The sequence below is a fragment of the Mastigoproctus giganteus genome, chromosome 6, assembly GCF_048544385.1.
Source record: "Mastigoproctus giganteus isolate SK-2022 chromosome 6, ASM4854438v1, whole genome shotgun sequence".
Classification (NCBI taxonomy): Eukaryota; Metazoa; Arthropoda; class Arachnida; order Uropygi; family Thelyphonidae; genus Mastigoproctus; species Mastigoproctus giganteus.
Window position 1 is genome coordinate 130,744,401 of NC_143580.1, and position 20,009 is coordinate 130,764,409.

The 20,009-nt window shown below is 37.9% G+C and overlaps 1 protein-coding gene across 1 annotated transcript in view; it reads left to right on the top strand.

Annotated features, from left to right (window-relative positions):
* Window positions 1-8,387, top strand: part of LOC150084581 (tubulin epsilon and delta complex protein 1-like) — a 203,771-nt gene extending 195,384 nt beyond the window's left edge. The window contains exon 8 of the mRNA XM_090376295.1: window positions 8,205-8,387. Coding sequence (XP_090232421.1) covers window positions 8,205-8,387 — 183 coding nt within the window. The remainder of the gene's footprint in view (window positions 1-8,204) is intronic.
* The last annotated feature ends 11,622 nt before the right edge of the window (window positions 8,388-20,009 follow it).

The window sequence follows — 20,009 nt, forward strand, 5'->3', positions numbered from 1 at the left end:
GGAACTGGATGCAGGGCATAACTTTGATATTATATACTTGGATCTTAGAAAGGCTTTTGATACTGCTGCACAAATTGGAGCAGTGTGACATTGGAGGCAAATTGCTGCTGTGGATAAAGGTTTAGCTGAGGGGGAGAAGACAGAGAGTGGTAATCAATGGACACTGCTCGTCGTGGACTAATGTTATTAGTGCAGTCCCTTAGGGCTCAGTGTTGGGTCCATTATTGTTTTCTGTATTTATAAATGATATTGATGATGGTATATCAAGCTTAGTGTCGAAGTTTGCAGACGATGCAAAGGTAGGCAGGGCTGTCAAGGACACTACTGAAACTATGCTGCTGCAACAGGATCTGGAAAGGTTGAGCAGATGGGCTGAGAGGTGGCAAATGAAGTTTAACTTTGACAAATGTAAAGTACTACACATGGGAAACAGCAACTCCAGAGCAACGTATCAACTCTGTGGTATTACACTGACAGTGGTAGAGAATGAAAGGGACCTGGGGGTGGTTGTGCAGGCAGATATGAAGTTCTCTGAGCAGTGCAGACGGGCTGCAAGAGTAGCTCATGGTGTATTGTCAATGATATATAGGAATTTTTCTAGCAGGGATAAGGAGGTGATTATTCCCTTGTATAAGGCAATGGTCAGGCCACCTCTAGAGTACTGTATACAGGTCTGGAGGCCTCATTTCAAGAAGGATGTAGAGCTGCTGGAACGAGTACAGAGAAGGGCAACAAGATTAGTGAATGGAACAAAGGGGTGCTCTTACGAAGAAAGGCTTAAGTTTTGCAAATTACAGTGTCTGGAGACTAGGCACCAGTGAGGTGATTTGATAGAGGTGTATAAAGCCTTGAATTGTTTGAGCATGCTCAATGCTGATGGGATTTTTCCTCTCGCACAGAATAATCACCTGAGAGGGCATAAATTCAAATTGAGTAAAGACAGATGTAGAATAGACGTGCGGAAATTTGCCTTTAGCCAGCGGGTGGTTGGTTGGTGGAACAGACTTCCATCCCCTGTCGTGGAAGTTGATAGCCTAAATAAGTTTAAGGCTCAGCTGGACAGGTATTTTGAACAAACAGAGGGGTGAAGTGGAAGTGGTTTCTTTTTTTTTTTTTTTATTTATTTTTCTTTTCTTTTCTTTCTTTTTTTTTTTTTTTTTGGCTGATGCTGCATAAGCTTGCTTTTTTGCATCAAATGCCTCTACTAATGCTAATCTTATGTTAACACGAGTTTTAGGTTTTGTTTTTAGGATATATAACTTTTATATATAAATTTTATGGTTATCCTCGTTGCTGTGCATTTTTGGAAGTGAACCGTTTGATTTTTTGGAAACATCTCATCACATTATACCATTATGTCTATGGGAAAATGTCCACTACTAATACCAACTGTTGTTTTAGGAACTGCTTTTTGTGGTATTTGTAAATCAAGGTTACTTGTACTAGGGTTTTAAACATTTAAAATTGAATTAAAATGTTATATAATAAGCTGAAAGAATAAACATAGTCAAATATAATTTTTGATTTGAACAAGGTTCATTTCAGAATCAAATTAAAATACTGAATTACGTTCATTCCAGTAATACTTCTACCGGTAAGCTATCTGTCAGCATAGGATTTAATGGATCTAATTAGTTAACTTATTGCTAAAAAAAATTCCACTTCTATGTGTCCAGCTGATAAGTACACTGCTGCAGAGGTCGAGGGCTGTGGAAATTTAGAAGGGGTTTTTCGAACACATCACAAAATTTCTCTGCAGCTGCAGAATCGGCACTGGTGACTTCATCGCATATTTTAATGTTTTGGAAACCAGTGCGATGCTTGAGGATTTGAGTTTATGTATTATTAAAGGAGATCTAACCAGCTATGCATCAGCAGGACCGTTGTGCTGCATCCTGTTGAGATCTGTCGACACTGAACGCCTTCGAAGAAATACGCCTTGAGCGAAAGTCTGAAGAATCTGAAATGACTCCGAGCTTTGAAGCGGAGACGACTCCTGTCCTGATTGAAAATTAGGAAGTGCTTGAAGAGGAAGTCTGAGATCGTCATACAGGGAGCAATGAAACAAGATGTGATCCCAACTCTCTGGCGATCCACACGAACAGAGGTCTGTTTGTGATAAATTGAACCTAAGAATACTCTGGTTCATCGATCCATGCCCTGTCAACAGGTACGACGTGAATATGTCCATGCAGAACCACAATCGAACATGTTTATCAAGGAGAAATGAAACTTGTGGTATAAATTTTCTCGTTGTTGCACCAACGGGAGCTGTATCCCATCGAGACTGCCAAATGTTTACTAACTCGTTCCACAGTCTCCTTCTTTCTCTTTTAGCATCATCTTGAAGGTTGATGGTTATTCCAAGAAATTCGGTCTCAATCTGCCTTTTCAGTCTGTATAAAAAGCCTCTATAAGTAACTTGCAAGTCTAAAGGTAATGTTCCGGCTAGTACTTGCAGAGCTTGCGTCGAGACTGTCCTGCATGCCTTAACTAAACACCGCAAAATGGTTCTCTGCAACGAGGCGAGTTTTGTAATGAAGTGTTTGAGCCATGCCCTGTGAAACCATGCACCGGCAGCATACGTGATTAGAGGGAGGAAAACTGCATTGTAATAAATCCTTAAAGTTTTTCTGGAGAGCCCCCATTCAACACGGGACACCCTAACAATTGCACCAGTAAATCTACGTATTTTAGATGATAAGTTTGTCAAATGAGGAATAAAATTGAGACTGGAATCAATTACCACTCCTAGAACCTTGTACTCTTTAACTATGGGGAGACGAATGTTGTTGATCTTGACCAACGGAGGACGAGTGATATCCAACTTTGATCCAAGAATCATCATCTTTGTTTTTGACAAGCTGATTTTAAGCTTATCGGCCACAGTCCAATCGTAGAGATCCCGGAGAACAAAATTTGTGGTATTTTCAAGAACAGAACAGCCATTAGGAAAATTGTCGCCATTTGACATCCAGAAATGTCTAGAAAGTGTGTCTGGAACACCTAAAAATGTCAAGCAACTAAAACCAAGCAACATTCTAGTTGAGACAGCTAATCCAAAAATAAAAAACATGCAGAAAGGCTGCTTCAAATGACAACTTTCGGCGGAATCCCAGTAAAGGTCTCTCCCCATAATACCCTAAATACATCAAAAGGAGTAATTTCTGAATGGGACTTTATCAGCGTCTCTGAAGAAGAAGAAATTAAAAATGAGCTGGAAGATCAAGGCATCATAGCTGCAAGAAGGATTAAAGTAACTAGAGAAGACACTTACCCCAACCAGGAATCTCATACTGACCTTCAACATCCCCAAACCTCCTACATCAATGAAGGCTGGATATCTAAATTGTAACATCAGACCATACATTCTGAATCCTCTCCTCTGCTTTAAATGCCAAAAGTATGGTCATTTACAAATGGCATGCCATGGAGTTGCTATATGTTCCAACTGTGGTTCTCAGGAACTGTTCAGTTGGAGCAACCAAAATGTCCAAACTGCAGGGGGGGACCATTCCGCCTATTCCAAAAACTACGAATATTGGAAAAGAGAAGAACAGATACGAAGAATAAAGTAGAACATTTTGTGACATGCCAAGAGAACTGTACTCCCGACTACCATAAACAGATCTTTCTATTCACGTCATAAGAAATCTGCATATGATAGAGACCCAAACAGATTTCACGATTCCTCCAAAGAAGTCCATTTCAGACTGAGCACGAGCACTACTTATAACATCCCAGCCAAAACAAAAAGAGAAACTCACAAACACACCACTCTGTACCTCCTAATGCATAACACACAGAAACAAAAGCCCATCCCCCCAAGAAAATCTTAATGTCATAAGCCAGAAGTCAACGGAACAAATGGATACAGAAGTGACCAATCTGTACTAGAGATTTTTGCAGATGAAGATGATGTGGATACCCGTAAACCATATTTTCCAAAGGAAAAATCTAAGTTCAAAAAGCCTAAAGTATTGTCTAGGAAACAGTCTGAAACCTTCTCCCAAACAAAATAATGAGAACTATAATCCAATGGAACTGCCTGAGGATTCCGCACTAATATACATGATATATGTGATCTGATTGTACAGCACACTCTGCTGTGTCCTTGCATGCATGAAACATATCTCAGACCTCAAGACTCTACCACAGTAAAGAACTACAAGTATATCACATACCGTAAAGACACAGTAACAGGTGGCATGACCCATGGTAGTGTGGCAATCCAGGTAAATTCACACATTCCTTCCCAGATTCTTCCACTAAACACAACCCTCGAAGCAGTTACAGTATGCATAGCCACAAAATCTCTCATAACCATTGTAACAAGTTATATGACGCAGAAGCCTGTGGCAGATATAAGCTAGTCTGTAATCAGGTCACAAAGGAGGTTCGGCAGGCGAAGGCGGATTACGAGAAATCTTTGGCAAAAGATGCTAAGAAAAACAGCAAGGATTTCTTTACTTATATAAACTCTAAAAGGAAGGGGATGAATATGATTGGTCCACTTGACATCAATGGTTCGACTGTTGATGATCCTGCTCAGATAGCAAACAAACTGAATGAGTATTTTGCATCTACATTCACACGTGAGGAATTATTACAGTTTGAAAATGGAAGAAGGTTATCAAATTGTAGCAGTGTGTTTAATGATTTTGTAATAACTGAGAGCAAAGTGGAGGAGAAATTGTTGAAGTTAAACATAAGAAAGGCACCTGGGGTGGATGGGATCTATCCAGTTATTTTAAAGGAGGCGGCAAAGCAACTAAGCAAACCCTTAGTCATAATTATGAGAGCATCCTTGGACTCAGGGGAGGTTCCCACGGACTGGAGATGTGCAAATGTGTCCCCAATTCACAAAGGTGGATCGAAGGGTGACACGAGTAATTACAGACCAGTTAGTTTAACTTCTGTTCCGGGTAAAATAATGGAGTCACTGGTTAAAGATGCATTGCAGAATCATCTAGACAAGACTGCAGCAATATTTCAAACACAGCATGGGTTTGTTAAGGGAAAGTCTTGTCTGACAAATTTGATTGGTTATTATGATGTGGTCACAAAGGAACTGGATGCAAAAAATAATTTTGATATCATATACTTGGATTTCAGGAAAGCTTTTGACACTGTTGTGCATGGAAGACTACTGTACAAATTGGAGCAGTATGGTATTAAGGGTAAGTTGCTACAATGGATAAAAGGATGGTTAAGTGGGAGAAGACAGAGGGTGGTAATCAATGGGTGCTGCTCTTCGTGGACTAATATTATTAGTGGAGTCCCACAGGGTTCGGTCTTGGGTCCACTGTTGTTTTGTGTATTTATCAATGATATTGATGAAGGTATATCAGGCTTAATGTCGAAGTTTGCAGATGACACAAAGGTTGGCAGGGTTGTTAATGACAGTAATGGCAGTGTGCTACTGCAACAGGATCTAGATAATTTGGGCAGATGGGCTAAGAAGTGGCAACTGAAGTTCAACCTTGACAAATGCAAAGTACTGCATATGGGTAGAAGTAACCCCAGAGAAACGTACCAACTGTGTGGTACCACACTTAAGGTGGTAGAAAATGAAAAAGACCTGGGAGTAATTGTGCAGTCAGATATGAAGTTTTCTGAGCAATGCAGACAGGCTGCTAGGGCAGGTCATGGGGTTTTGTCAATGATATATAGGAATTTTGCTAGCAGGGAAAAGGAGGTGATTGTCCCTCTGTATAAGGTAATAGTCAGGCTGCGCCTTGAGTACTGCGTACAGGTCTGGAGGCCTCGTTTTAGGAAGGATGTAGATTTGCTTGAGCGTGTACAGAGAAGAGCAACACGATTGGTGAGGGGAATGAAGGGATTCTCTTACGAAGAGAGGCTTAAGTTCTGCAAATTGCAGTGGCTGGAGACTAGGCACCTGCGCGGTGATCTGATTGAGGTCTATAAGGCCTTGAATGGGTTGAGCACGCTGAATTCTGATGGGATCCTTCCACTTGTTCAGATTACGAACCTACGGGGACATAAGTTCAAATTAAGAAAGGATAGATGTAGAATAGATGTGCGGAAATTTGCCTTTAGCCAGCGGGTGGTTAATTGCTGGAACAAACTTCCATCTGTCATTGTGGAAGTTGATAGGTTAAATAAATTTAAGGAGGAACTGGACCAGGCATTTGGAGGGAATGGTGTGATTTTTTTTTTTTTTTGGCTGATGCTGCATAAGCTCCTACACTTGCTTTCTTGCATTATGTGCCACTACTACTACTATATTCCCCCAAACCAAGAATTACTACAAGATTTAGAAGATATGCTAATTCAGTTACCTCCCCCCTACTGTATACTGGGAGACCTCAACACACACAACCCTTTGTGGGGTAACATAGCCATAGACCGGAGAGGAAGACAAATTTAAAAATGGATATTCCAGAATAACTTAACACTGTTGAATGACGGCACACATACATACTTTCCTCTTGCATCATGAAACAGCACTGCAATCAATCTATCTATATGCTCTCCAACATTATTTCCAATACTTGATTGGTCAGTACACAGAGATCCTCTCAGCAGCTGTCACTATCCGATAATTATTACCAGAAATCCCAGATAGAAAATAAATGAAGCGGATTAGAAAATGTATAAATCTGTTGTAAAATTGGATGCAGAGATTATCAAGTAAAACTGTTAGATGCAGCAATATACGTAACAAATCAACTAATCCAAGTTGCTGAGCAGTCTATTCCAAAAAAAACTGTCTCACTTTCCAACATCCAGAATCATGGTGTAATAAAGAATTTTTATATGCTAAAAGAGAGAGAAATAAAACCTGGAATAATTTTCGAAGATGTCCCACTAGAGAGAACCTTATTATTCAAAAAGGCACACGCGAGAGCCAAATATGTTAGAAGAGCCAGTAGGAAAGCATCCTGGATAAAATTTGCATCCACACCATCTCAAACTGTCTGGAATAAAATCAGGAAGATGAATGGCAGATACTAGATTAAACCACCTCCAATTCTCAATTGTAACGGACAAGTCACCGCACAGCCTTCAGAAATAGCCAATACACTGGGCGAAATCTTTGCCAAAACATCAGCAACCACCTTATATACTCCCAGTTTTCAAATATAAAAGGCAAGAATAGAAAGGCACAAACTGAATTTTTCCACAAGAAATGATGAACAATACAACCTTCCATTGACTTCCCATGAATTGAAAACAACTCTATTGCAGATAAAGCAAAGTGCTGTTAGGACCAGACCAAATTCACTATATGATGATAAAGGAACTTGATGACCAATCCCAAATGGCGTTACTTGAATTGTATAACAAAACCTTCCTAGAAATCCAGTTTTCCAGATACAGTAGACTCGATTTTCTGGGATAGAGGGTAAAAAAAAAATTTCCCAGATAATCAATTTCCCGGTTAATCCCAAAATACAGTAAGTTCCTGACATAGCTAAGAGAAGTTCCAGGACTTCTTACGTAAGTTGATTGTTTTGCTGGATACATAAATGATGAATTATTACTATTTGCTCATTATTTGGTGAGGGGCTCACATTTGGTGAGTATGGACTTGGCACACCCAAGGTCCTGAGCTGGATATCATCATTCTTCTCTTTCTAGATGATTCTCTCTCTCAGGGTGGCTCAATTTTTTTTTGACTGGTGCAGATTAAGTCTCAGGCTTCCTTGCACCATATGGCTGATGATAATAATATTGATCGTAACAAAATGTGCATTATATTTCAAAAGTACATCACAAAAGCATTGGCAGTATATTCTGATTACTTAATTTATTAAATCACAGCCAAGTATATGTTGGGAAATGTTGATTTCCAATATTGTTGATTACAAAACATGGAGTGAATATCAAGTTGGAAGGTATGTGCAGTGAAGTGACTATAAGTTTTTACTAAGGTTATTATTTACATTTTTTTTCTTATTGATCACAGAAAAGAAAAAAACTTGATTTAAGAAATAGAAAATTGAATGTGCCTGAAATTGTAATGCACTACACACATTAACCAACTTGTTTCTCATCTGATTGCTACTTCTGAATTGCAAACACCATTTACAGGCACCCAATCACACTGTAATTGAATGCATGGTTAAATTGTATGTTTTGTTTTAATAAAATAAAATTGTTGTTGTTTATTAAATTAACATTTGTTATTTTAGTATTCAGCATATCATGAACATTACTAAAAAAGGTTTCTCTTTCAGGAAGGAAAAAAACATTCTAGATATTCCTCTACATATGTTCTAGAAACCAGAAAGTGTCAGATTGATTTAATTTCTCAAATTAATAAATTAAAGCAACAAATACAGTTATTGAAGGATGAGTGTCAAGAAATCTTTGAACAGTACACCTTAAGTTTAAATCGATTAACCTGTATTCTACCATAATTGAAATGGTCATGTATAAAATAAATGTAGCAATTATATGAAAAACTTTCTCTCAACTGTTGTGGTATATTTTTTGTATTGTAATTTAACATTTATCTATATGCAAGAACTGCTTTACTTTAAATGCTTTTGTAATTTTAAAATAAAGTAAATTTGTTGTTGAGAGCTTCAGTGTCATTCCTAGCTAAGCTTTTGAAAATTTTGAGAAAATGTATGAACATAAGAAAATGTATGAATGACAATGCTTTCCCAAGAGTATTGTCTCACACAAGTCCAAAAATCCACCTCATCCACAAGAGATTGGTTAGGAATATCTGACATTAAGGGTGTCACCTAGTCATAGTTAGGTCAATATTAGGTGTGGCAGTTAAGTTCCTGGATTGGTGCAATAAAAAGAACACAAAGTGAAGGAGCTCAAAAATAATTTCATTTTTATTCAAAATAATCACCACTTGATTGAATGCACTTATTACCCCATTCTAAAAGTTTCAAAAAAAGAGTCAGAGAAGTAATCTAAAGAGATGATATAAATAGTTTGGCAGTTACATTTTTCTTTACGTCAGCAACATCATGAAATCTATTTCCTTTGAGGACAGTTTCACCTTGGGGAACAGGAAGAAGTCTGTTGGTACTAGATAGCAGGAGAGTGGAGTGGCTGGTTAATCTGTACAATGCAATGTTTTGTCAGAACTTATCTTCACAACAGTAGAGTGAGTGGGAACATTGTTGTGCAATAATAGCTTGCCTTTCTCTCAAAACTGTAGCCTTGCCTGGGTAAAAAAATGTGTGTCAATAGTCTTTGAAGCACCTCTATGTAGAATGCAATATTTACTCTCTTCCCTCTTTGGGTACAAACTCCTTGTGAATCATGCGCTGTTTGTCAAAAGACATGATCAGCTTAGTTTTGACCACAGATTTCTGTAAACGGAACTTATTTTTGGCTGGATTGTCTTGACAAGTTTGGATAATGGCACTGTACGTTGTTTCTACTCATTCACAAGGCTGTGCAGCAGCACAAATTTTGCAGACCTTCCTTTTTCCTAAATCTTCATGCATTGAGCAACTGTCTCCTTATTATATCCATATCTTCAATCATTATTCAGAGGGTGAAATGGCAATCTGTCGACACAATTTCAACTCTCCTCATTTTGAGAGGTTGATGGATGCCAACTTCGTGGATCATTGCTGAACATCTTCACATCTGTTTTTGAACTGCTTATACCGTTCAAACACTGGTACGACTTAATATTTCATCACCATAAATATTTTTTTAACATTTCATATGTTTCTGTTGCAGATTTTCAGTTTAAAGGAAAATTTGATATTCATTTGTTGCCCCATTGCAAAATCGTGACACAGAATGCTAACGCTATAACAAAATTGATTATTACTTGGAACCTATCAGTCTACTGGACAATCTCTGTACCAACATCCGTTAGAAGTCGAATTAAGCATACTAACTCCTGCTTATTTTCAAGCTCATCGAACCTGATTACACCAGTCAAACAACTTTATTGCCACACTTTGTATATTGTGAATACTGAAGGACAGTCCCAATTTATTGGCACTGTTTCAATGTGATGTACTGAAACGTGAGTGAGTACTTATGTTCTATTATATAACTTAAATAGAGTATAACAGAGCTATGATGCTAATCCGTTTTATGTTGATGTCAATATTCGTAGAAGAATAAGAGAAATTTGCCTCAATATGACACTCTCCAGAAATGACTTGGTATACATTTCTTGCAGTGATAGTAACTCTTCTTATCAAGGATGTACGTGATTCCCACCAAATATTCGAGTGAAACAGTATGCGTCTTCGGTGCATGCTTCTCATTCAGCAGCATCAGAATTTGCCTTCCATGCCGTTAATGGAAACCCTACATTTCTATTTTACGAGGCCAAAATACTTAGTATCCAATGTAATTATGAATCTGTTAATTGCAGAAACCATTGAAATTAAATAACATGAGAATTCTATTAACATTCGTCATTCATATCTAATCTCCGATTTGTGGTTTTTTGCACGCATGTGTGAAGACAGATAATCGCAGCATTTCACGCACATGCACAAGGACAAAATCTCTAAGATTCAAGCTGACTCTTACTCTGCAATTTCCATTTCTGTGATCACAACATACGGTCAAAAAGGAAATCGTTTTTAAAAATTTATGTTGTTTGTTAATTTTTTTTGAATTTTTAATAAATTTTTGAATTGTTTTCATACTGTAATCATTTTGTGTTAATCTTTTATTCATTTTAATTTCTGTAGAGTATCATACGGAAGTGTTCTATGTATTATATTGAGGTAAACTTCTCTTATTCTTCTACACAACTTAGGAAGTCTGTTAATTGTAAATAATGTTAGCTATTGATAGAAATTCAATAACTGTGTTTTTATAAAAAGGAACTATTCTCATCTTTATTCAACAAACAGTAAGTAAATATCATGATATACAGTGGTACCTCGACATACGAGTTTAATTCGTTCCGTAACCTTGCTCGTATGTCAAAGCAGTTTTCCCCATTGAAATTAATTGAAATGCCAGTAATCCGTTTCAGCTCCCAAAAAACCCTCAGTTGTTTTTGTTAAGTGTTTTTGAATAAGAAAAATGTACTGTATTTACAAGAAGAAACATTTATTTATAAATAACAAATACATATTCTATAGAAACATAATAAAAGAAAAAAGATGAAGTGCTTACGGAAGCGTATAATTTTCGTCATTGGTCTTCACTTTTTTTGTCACGCCTTGCTCATTTTCACCTGCAGATCGTTTAAAAAAAACTGTCCAAGGAGGTTTGTTTCTTCCTCCCTTTCAGGATATTGCAGAAATGTGTTAGGCAAGTTTCGTTGAACAACTCTGATGCACGACCAGTTGCAACTTTTTCGGGGTGATTTTTATCCACGAACTCTACAACTTTCTCCCACATTCCCAAGATCTCCTTTATATTTCTTGTAGAGATAACCTTCTCCATCTCTGGCTCCTCTTCAAAACTAATTTTTCGTTGAACCACCATATGCTGCTGTGAATGTAGATCGTGTAACTCCTCGGTTGTCAACTCCTGAGTCTGTTCCTCGACAAGTTCGTTCACATCTCTCTCATCCACCTCCAGACCCATGGATTTTCCCAGAGAAACAATCTCCTCTACCACTGACACTTCGGGTTCCAATCCTTCAAAAGCCCTTTCAGCTACAGCCTCAGGCCACAGCTTCTTCCATGCAGATATTAAGGTCCTCGTTGTAACACCCAGCCAGGCCTGATCAATAATTCTTAGGCATATCACGATGTTAAAGTGGTCCTTCCAGAACTCTCGAAGGGTAAGGTTTGTGTTCTCTGTCACTTCAAAGCAGCACCGAAAAATGTGCTTGGTGTACAACTTCTTAAAATTAGAAATCACCTGCTGATCCATGGGCTGCAGGATAGGAGTGGTGTTGGGTGGTAGGTAGAGAACCTTTATAAACTTGAACTCTTCGAGTAAATCATCTTCGAGATTTGTTGGGTGAGCAGGGGCATTGTCGAGGACGAGAAGGACTTGCATGGGTAGGTTGTTTTCCTGTAGATATTTTTTAACAGAAGGGCCAAACACTAGGTTTATCCACTCCACAAAGAATTTCCTAGTGACCCACGCCTTCGGATTTGCCCTCCACATAACTTGTAGTTTTTCTTTTAAAATCTTATGTGACTTAAAGGCTCTGGGATTTTCCGAATGGTATACTAGCAGAGGCTTGATTTTGCAGTCGCCTCTCGCATTGGCGCAAAGTGCTAGAGTTAATCTATCCTTCATGGGTTTGTGACCTGGCATCGTCTTCTCCTCTGCCGTTATGTAAGTCCTATTCGGCATCCTTTTCCAGAAAAGCCGTCTCGTCACAGTTGAAGACTTGCTGAGGGATGTATCCTTTGGCTTCTATCAGTTCGGAAAACGTTTTGATGTAAACCTCAGCCGCCTTCACATCCGAACTTGCTGCCTCACCATGCCTGACGACGGAGTGAATGCCGGTCCTTTTCCTAAAGTTGTCAAACCAGCCCCGACTGGCTTTAAACGAGTCTTCCGATTCCTCGTTTGTGGAAGTGTGTGGGATCTGCTTCAGCAAATCACCGTAAATCGCTCGTGCCTTCTCACATATGATACTTTGTGTTAAGAATCCTCCTTGAAGCTGCTTCTCTGTCACCCACACCATCAGTAGTTTCTCCATTTTCTCATGGAGAGAGGTCCGGAGCTTAGAAATTATTGTAACGCCCTTGGCTGGCGCTATACCCTTTATCAACTTCTTCTGTTTAAGCACAGTACATATCATTGATGTGCTACGCCTGTACATCCTCGCCAAGTCAATTACTCGCACACCTTGCTCATGTTTTTCTGATTTCACTCTTTAATTCAATAGACATCATCTTCTTCTTCGGACCCATGGTTATAAAAATAAATTTGATAATGTTTTGTAAATGTACTAAAAGCAAAAAACACGAACCCAACTTATCAAAAATGCTACGAAAACGAGGGAAACAAGCACACAGACTGAGGTCTAGTCTGAGGTGGGAGAAACTGTTAGACGCTGTACACGACCCCAACATGTGCCCCGCATGTTGGGGTCATGTGCAGCGGTGTAGTGTGCGATTCCTCGTATCTCAAATCTTGCTCTCATCTCAAAGCAAAATATCGCTCGCTTGGCGGCTTGTATCTCAAAACACTCGTATATTAGGGCACTCGTATATCGAGGTACCACTGTACATACATTTCAAAATATCCATAAACCTATTATGTTTAGTTTGTTAGTAGTCAAACTTGGTTATAACGAGCATCAAAGGACCTGACAATTTCCTCGTTATAACCGTTACTCACTATATCAGTGATGAGTTAAATCTGCCTTTTTTTTTTTTTATTATTCTCAGTAACTTGATAAAAAGATGGATTCAAGAAACGAAAGAAATATTAGAGAGAGAAAAGTATTAGTTACCTACATATTATTTATATTAATATGCTTGTATTCGGTTTTTAAATTGACCCAGCCTACCGTTGTTTTACATACAAAATTGTTGAAGTGAAACTTCTTTAGGTGCACTCCAGGCAGGAGTAACTTGCGTTCATGGATTCACGAAAAATGCAATGAAAATGCGACCATTGCCATAAGTAAACACATTACAATCACTCCGAATAGCCAATTATTGTAGTAGACTAAATATCCCAGTTCTTGTATGGTTGCTGAAGTTAAGCAGTGTTAGACCTGGTTAGTAATTGGGAGGGTGACCAAAAGGCAATGTTTAGTTGACTTTTATTACTTTTTTTTTTCCTTTTGTTAACCTGTGGAAAATATTCTGATTTTCAGGTACATTTAATTTTGTTAATTGGTAAAGTAATAACATGTAAATCTGTGCTTTATATCTTTACTTTTATAGCCTGTGGATAATATTCCTCTTGTTTTTGCTTATTAGAATCACAATTAATAGAATTAAAATTCAATTCATAAACGTGTTTACAACGACTGGCACTTACTATATATATTGTATAGTGAATGGTATTTTGTTATGGAGTGTCCATCATAAAGTGGGGGTACTTGTAAGGCGTATAGCAGCATCCACCACTGTACCACTCCTTACCAGGCATGAGCGACGCACAACTCAATCAGGACCCCCTACTGATTGTATCGTGCAATTTATTTCTCTATTCTCCACCGTATTTAATAAAAAAAATTTTGATAGAAAAAAAATTTACAGTGGTACCTTGGATTACGAGTAACTTGGTATGTGAGTGTTTTGCAAGACGAGCAAAAATTTTTAATAAATTTTAACTTGATAAACGAGCGAGGTCTTGCAATACGAGTACAGTCAGTCCTCGTATAACACGTGTTTACACTACACGAATTCGATCATACACGATTTATAAATAGGGGAACGATATCTTATATAACACAAACCGAATTCGCTTATGCACAATTAGCCTTTGTGTTTACAAGAAATGGCAGCTGAATGCAGAATCACCCCAACCGAACGCAACCCGATAGGAATGAAGAGAAGATTTTGAAAATGTATTTATGGTTTTTTATATCAGTGAAGGGGAAACACATTTCACCATAATAACGTAAAAACCAACAATTCCAGCTATCGGTATAATCGCAAATGCAATTAGATCGAGTTTACTACCAGTTTATAACAGATTCCACTAGCGGGAACGCAACTGGAAATTGTTTTTATTGTTTTATGGTAGTAACCCCTAGAAATGTGCTTTAGTAAAATGTGAGGTGTTAATAGTGTATCTCTGCCTTTATGGTGTTGTTTATTCAGTTGCTACACCCGCGCAGCTTTGTTTATGTGTATCAAGCGTGCCTCCTCATTTTGTAATAGTGCGAGTGATGAATCTGATTTCCGTGAAATCCTCAAAAGGAGGCAAAAGCAAGTGTCATTGGAAAGATTCCTTGTTAAAGTCGCACAAAAAGAAAAAATCAACAGATAGCAGTGATTCCGTTAGAGACAGTGAAAGTCGCCCTACCCAATAATTAATAAATTTGATTGCTTTATGTATATTAAATTTAAATATTAAAAATATAAAAAGGTATGTATTTTGTATTAATCATTTTTACAGTATATGAATATTTTTGAGTTTTGGAACAAATCATCTGGGTTTCCATTATTTCTTATGGAGAAATTCGCTTTGATATACGAGTGCTTTGGATTACGAGCACGTTTCCGGAACGAATTATGCTCGCAAACCAAGGTACCACTGTATAATTTAACATGTGGAAGACTGACAGTGAGCATTGTAAGGCGTATAGAGCATGTATAGGTGCAATGTGACCACCAAAACACCTCCATTGAGTACAAAGCAGAGATCTAGGCTATTTTGTCAGCGGAAGAAATTACAGCATGCGATGGAGTTGAAAGAAGAATCCCGCGAAAGTCCATCCACATATTCAGAACCTTACATCTCCCCAGAAATGTTAGAAGTGAATTTAGGAGGAGTCATGGAAGTTGATACTGCAAATTAAAACGTCGAAGTCCAGTCCTAAATATAAAGCTAAAGTCAACTGCCAGAAGTACTCTATCAAATTGTTCAACATGTAATACGCAGCTGGAGCAGCAATAGGATTTTAAGAAACACCAAAGCATCCATGCACAGTTTAAACGTACATTCCTGGATAATGATTTCAGTTTAGTCTGTTCCGTGTGTGATCGGCTTTGGTTCAACAATGATGTCACAGTTGACATCATTGTTGAATATAGCAACTTGAGATCACGCTCTTCTTCAAATAGCATTTCCAAATGAGGATGTAAGTCTAAGGCCTTAAATGGGTTGAGCAAGCTGAATGCTGATGGGAACTCTTCCTTTTTTGCTCAGATTAAGAACCTGAGGGGGGGGGGGCATAGATTCAAATTGAGGAAAAACAGTTGTAGAATAGATGTGCAGAAATTTGCCTTTAGCCAGCAGGTAATTGATTTGTGGAACAGACTTCAATCTTCTGTTGTTATATATTACATAAATGAGAGCTTACATATGTTCAATTTTTCCTACGTTCTATTAATATTTTGGAAATAAACAAGGAGTTACCTTTCATTCAGTCCACAGGATTTCTTCTTTCCCAAATCTCCTTATACGAATAAATTACAAAATGATACTTAAAACAAAATTGCATAATTAAAATAATTTAAAACTCAATGTATTCCTCACTATTGACACACAGACAGTTCAACACCCCTAGATTACAGCGGTGAACCCCACCCCTACCCCAGAAATACTAAACCCCCATGCAACTTCTAGTGAAGGAAGACATTTTGTCATAAATGCGAAATTGGAATACAAATAAAATACTATTAAAATAAGATAAAAGTATGATAAAACCGTGCAATTAAAAATTCCTCACTGGAATACGAATAAAATACTATTAAAATGCGATAAAACAGAAATTAAAGGATTCCACCCTTAAGCGGACTAAAACTTTTCAGCTATTGTCATGTTCACAAGGTGGAATGAAACTACCAAAACAGGTGCATGTTGGGACTCTTATAAATAGGAGATTAGTCTTTGGTATGCATGCGTTCGAAAGTCCATCCATGAATCAGATATGAGAAATCACCGTTTGGAGAATATTGGTGAGGAACAGTATAATGTAGGATATGATTTTATTTCCAAAATTTAACAAAATGTAAACAGGTGGCTTTCCTGGCTGCCTCTTTACACTGCTTGCCCAAATGGTATGCTATCAATGCTTTATTGATTAATAACCTGTTGAATCCCACTGTACAAGGCAATTGTAAGACAGCACTTGGAATACTGTGTCCTGGTATGCAGATCCCATTTAAAAAAAAAAAAAAAAGATTTGGCAAAAGACACCATAGAGGGGACCTTACAGAGGTCTATAAGGCTCTGAGAGGGGATAGTAAAATGAACAAAGGTAACATTTTCACTGTTATAAAGTATTCCAGAACTAGGGCCATAAACTCGAATTACTGGGTAAGAGGTTGAGGCTGGATTGTAGGAAGTTTTCTGTTAGAAAGTTGTTGATTACTGGAATAAGTTTCCTCCACAGGCAGTTGTGAGGCTGACAGGTTGAAGATATTCAAATATCAACTGTATAGGTACCTACTTGAGGTGGGAAAGCACATTAGTTTATCTTCTTACCCGCTTTTTATTATTTCTTTCATTACGTTTTTATTATTTTTCACTTCATTATTTTATTTATTTTTTTTTGGCCAGTGCAGCAAAAGCCTATGGCTTTGTTGCACTAAATGGCTAATACCCTGTTGTCTTAAATTTATTTTATATTGTGATTAAGTGCTAAAGGACTGTTTTTAGGTTCATGAGTCATGTACACTATCCTCGAAAAAAAAGTATCAAGATAGATTTCATAGTCTGTTGGACCTTCCAGATAAACAATGAGTCGGACCATATATAAGGAGGGTATATGAGCAACAAAAAGTTTTTCTGATAGCTTTTCATCTTCATGTTATTAGCACTTGCCGATCTCTGGGGCCATATTTAGAAAAAATAAAAAGTTTAAACTACCTATACAGTGAGCTAAAATCGATTACTCAGAAACAATGCATAAACCAAAACTATACTGAAAACACCATTGTGCTACCATAACTGTGAAGCTCAAAGCAACCCCCCGTCAGGCAATGATATTTCCTAAAGGGAAGTTTTATAAACGACACTTCAATAAACTTCAGCTAACACCGCCGAGTGGGCTGTTGTGTGAAGTGTGTAATAAGCAGGGAATGGTGAGATAACTGCTTTGCTAATATTTTCACCTAAAGCATTGAATGACCATAATGTTTTACAACCATAAACACAACTTGTGGCAGTACAAACAGCTACAGAAAATTAGCACAGAGATTTAAATTACCAATGGACACAAAAAATAACTTTTGGGCAGTAAACAGTTTTAAAATTTTCACCTTGCATTTGAAATGCTGTGCAGCATACGAAGTTTAACTAGTAATTCAGCCATTTTTTTGTTAATTACAATATCAGTTAAAAGTCAAATCAAAGAACACCCCTTTGAAAGCGAGTACAGGCAACCCCTGTATAACGCAGTACTTCTACAACCTGGTTTCGCTCTAGCATGATTGATAAATTGTGGCAATCCTCGCACAACACAGTACTTATATAACATAATTAGAGAATTGTGGCCAACTTTCCATAACAGTATTTTTGAGCAGGAAAATATGTTGGATGTAATTTTACAACATTTCCATTTTTTTTTGTGAATCCCCCCCTGTTGACTCGTTAGTCGTTATGGGAAAAAAAAAATTTTTTTTTTTTTCTGTGCTATTGAACTTTTGGAAAAATCTAGATTTCAAAGTTTTATTACTATTGGATAACACGCCAGGCCATTCAAAAGATTTAATTCATCCAAACATTGAAGTAATGTTCCTACCACCTATTATGACTTCTTTAATTCAGCCATTAGACCAAGGCATTATATCTAACCTCATAACTCATTACATCAGAAAATTGTTTACAACAGATTTTGGAAAAAAATTGATTCTGAATCTATTGAAGTGATGGAAACATTTTTCATTTGTGGATGCTGTCGGAATCATAGTTCACTGCAGAAAGAAGTAAAACCATCAACATTAAATGTATGGTGGAAAAATGTATGGCCAGAGTCAGTTCATTCAGGAAACACGGTCGAACTGGCAGAAAACGGAATCGGTGTGATAATAGAACTTGCTAAGTCGTAGGGTTTTGATGATAATGCTACTGAAGCCATGGGTAGCATAGTTGGTAGAATCACCACCTCCCCCATACTTGGTGGAAAAGACCAGAGTTCGAATCCCGTCGATGATGGGAGGAATTTTTGTGGGTTTTTTCACAACCTGGTTTTTCTGCTGGAAACTTGGGTTTTTTTGTCCAGCAAAATAGAACACAATTTATAGACAATATACCCACAGAGCAACATGGCCATGGTTGCCGATGCTCTTGAAAAAAAAAAAAAAAAAAAAAGATATGACTAGAGAGAGAGAATCTTTATTGAAACAACATTTGATCATAGCTGGTTACAAGGTTAAATAACGTTGCACTTTGCCTTCACGGCCAAAAGGCCAGGGGTTTACAGATACAAGGTATTAAATAACAAAACAAGATGACATTAAATGATATAGGGCACCATTAATTTATATAAGACATTAAGGTGATGAGAAGTGGCATTAAACAAATTACATTACAGAGATGGTGTACCATGAGAATCATAACGTTTCCAAGTGGTGAAGGGTATGCTGTCTTTGGATGTGAAGAAAGAAGGCTTTTCCTTGTACACACAGTTTGAACGAATGTAGAGTATTCCTTACTGGGAGTGGCGGTGTAGTTTCACTTCCGTCTAGATGGTTGTGATAATGGTTTGTCAAGAGAAGGTGGCACCAAGTTTCCTGAAATTGCCATTCCCTGTTTTAGTTAAGGAGTTTGGTGACTGGCAGATGCAGCTGACAGTTTGCGGTGTGTGGGTCCAAGTATCCCATGTCTATATCTTCGTTGACAGCAAACGTATGAAGGTCAGCATTGATGTCCTGGATTCATTCGAGCATCTGGTATGGTAAGAAACAATCTGATAAGTGGAGGGGTGAATGAAGAAGGCAAATAGTTGGGGTGGCTCTGAGCTGGGTAGGTGGAATCTTTCAGCCACATGTTGGGTGAGATGATTGTTTCTTTCTTCAGGGAGTACAGCACGCACTTCAACTTTGCTGGGTTAATGTTGAGGCCAAATTGTTCAAGGTAGCCCGCTAGTGTGAGGAGCACACTGTCAATTTCCTCTGTGATCCTAAAGGGGTCTGCATTCACTTGGATGGTGGACAGTATTTTTAAATTATCCACGTAAGACAATAACATTTGGGCTCTGGCTTATAAAAGGGGAGATAATGGCAGTAAAGTGGAGGCCAGAGAGGACTCTCCTTTGTGGTACCTCCTGTAGATATATGCTTGATATAGGTTTTTTTTTTGAATAATGGAGTATGATAGTATGGTTGAGAAGTGATGAGAGGAAGCACTATGCATCTGCGCCTATGTAGTAGTGGTCTTCAAGCAGTCATAGGAGGGCAGGTACTTGAACACTGCCAAAAGCTGCTTTGATATCGAGGTAGGTTATGAGGAGTTCTTCTTTTCTCTCAAATGCTATAAGGATGCTGTGGAAG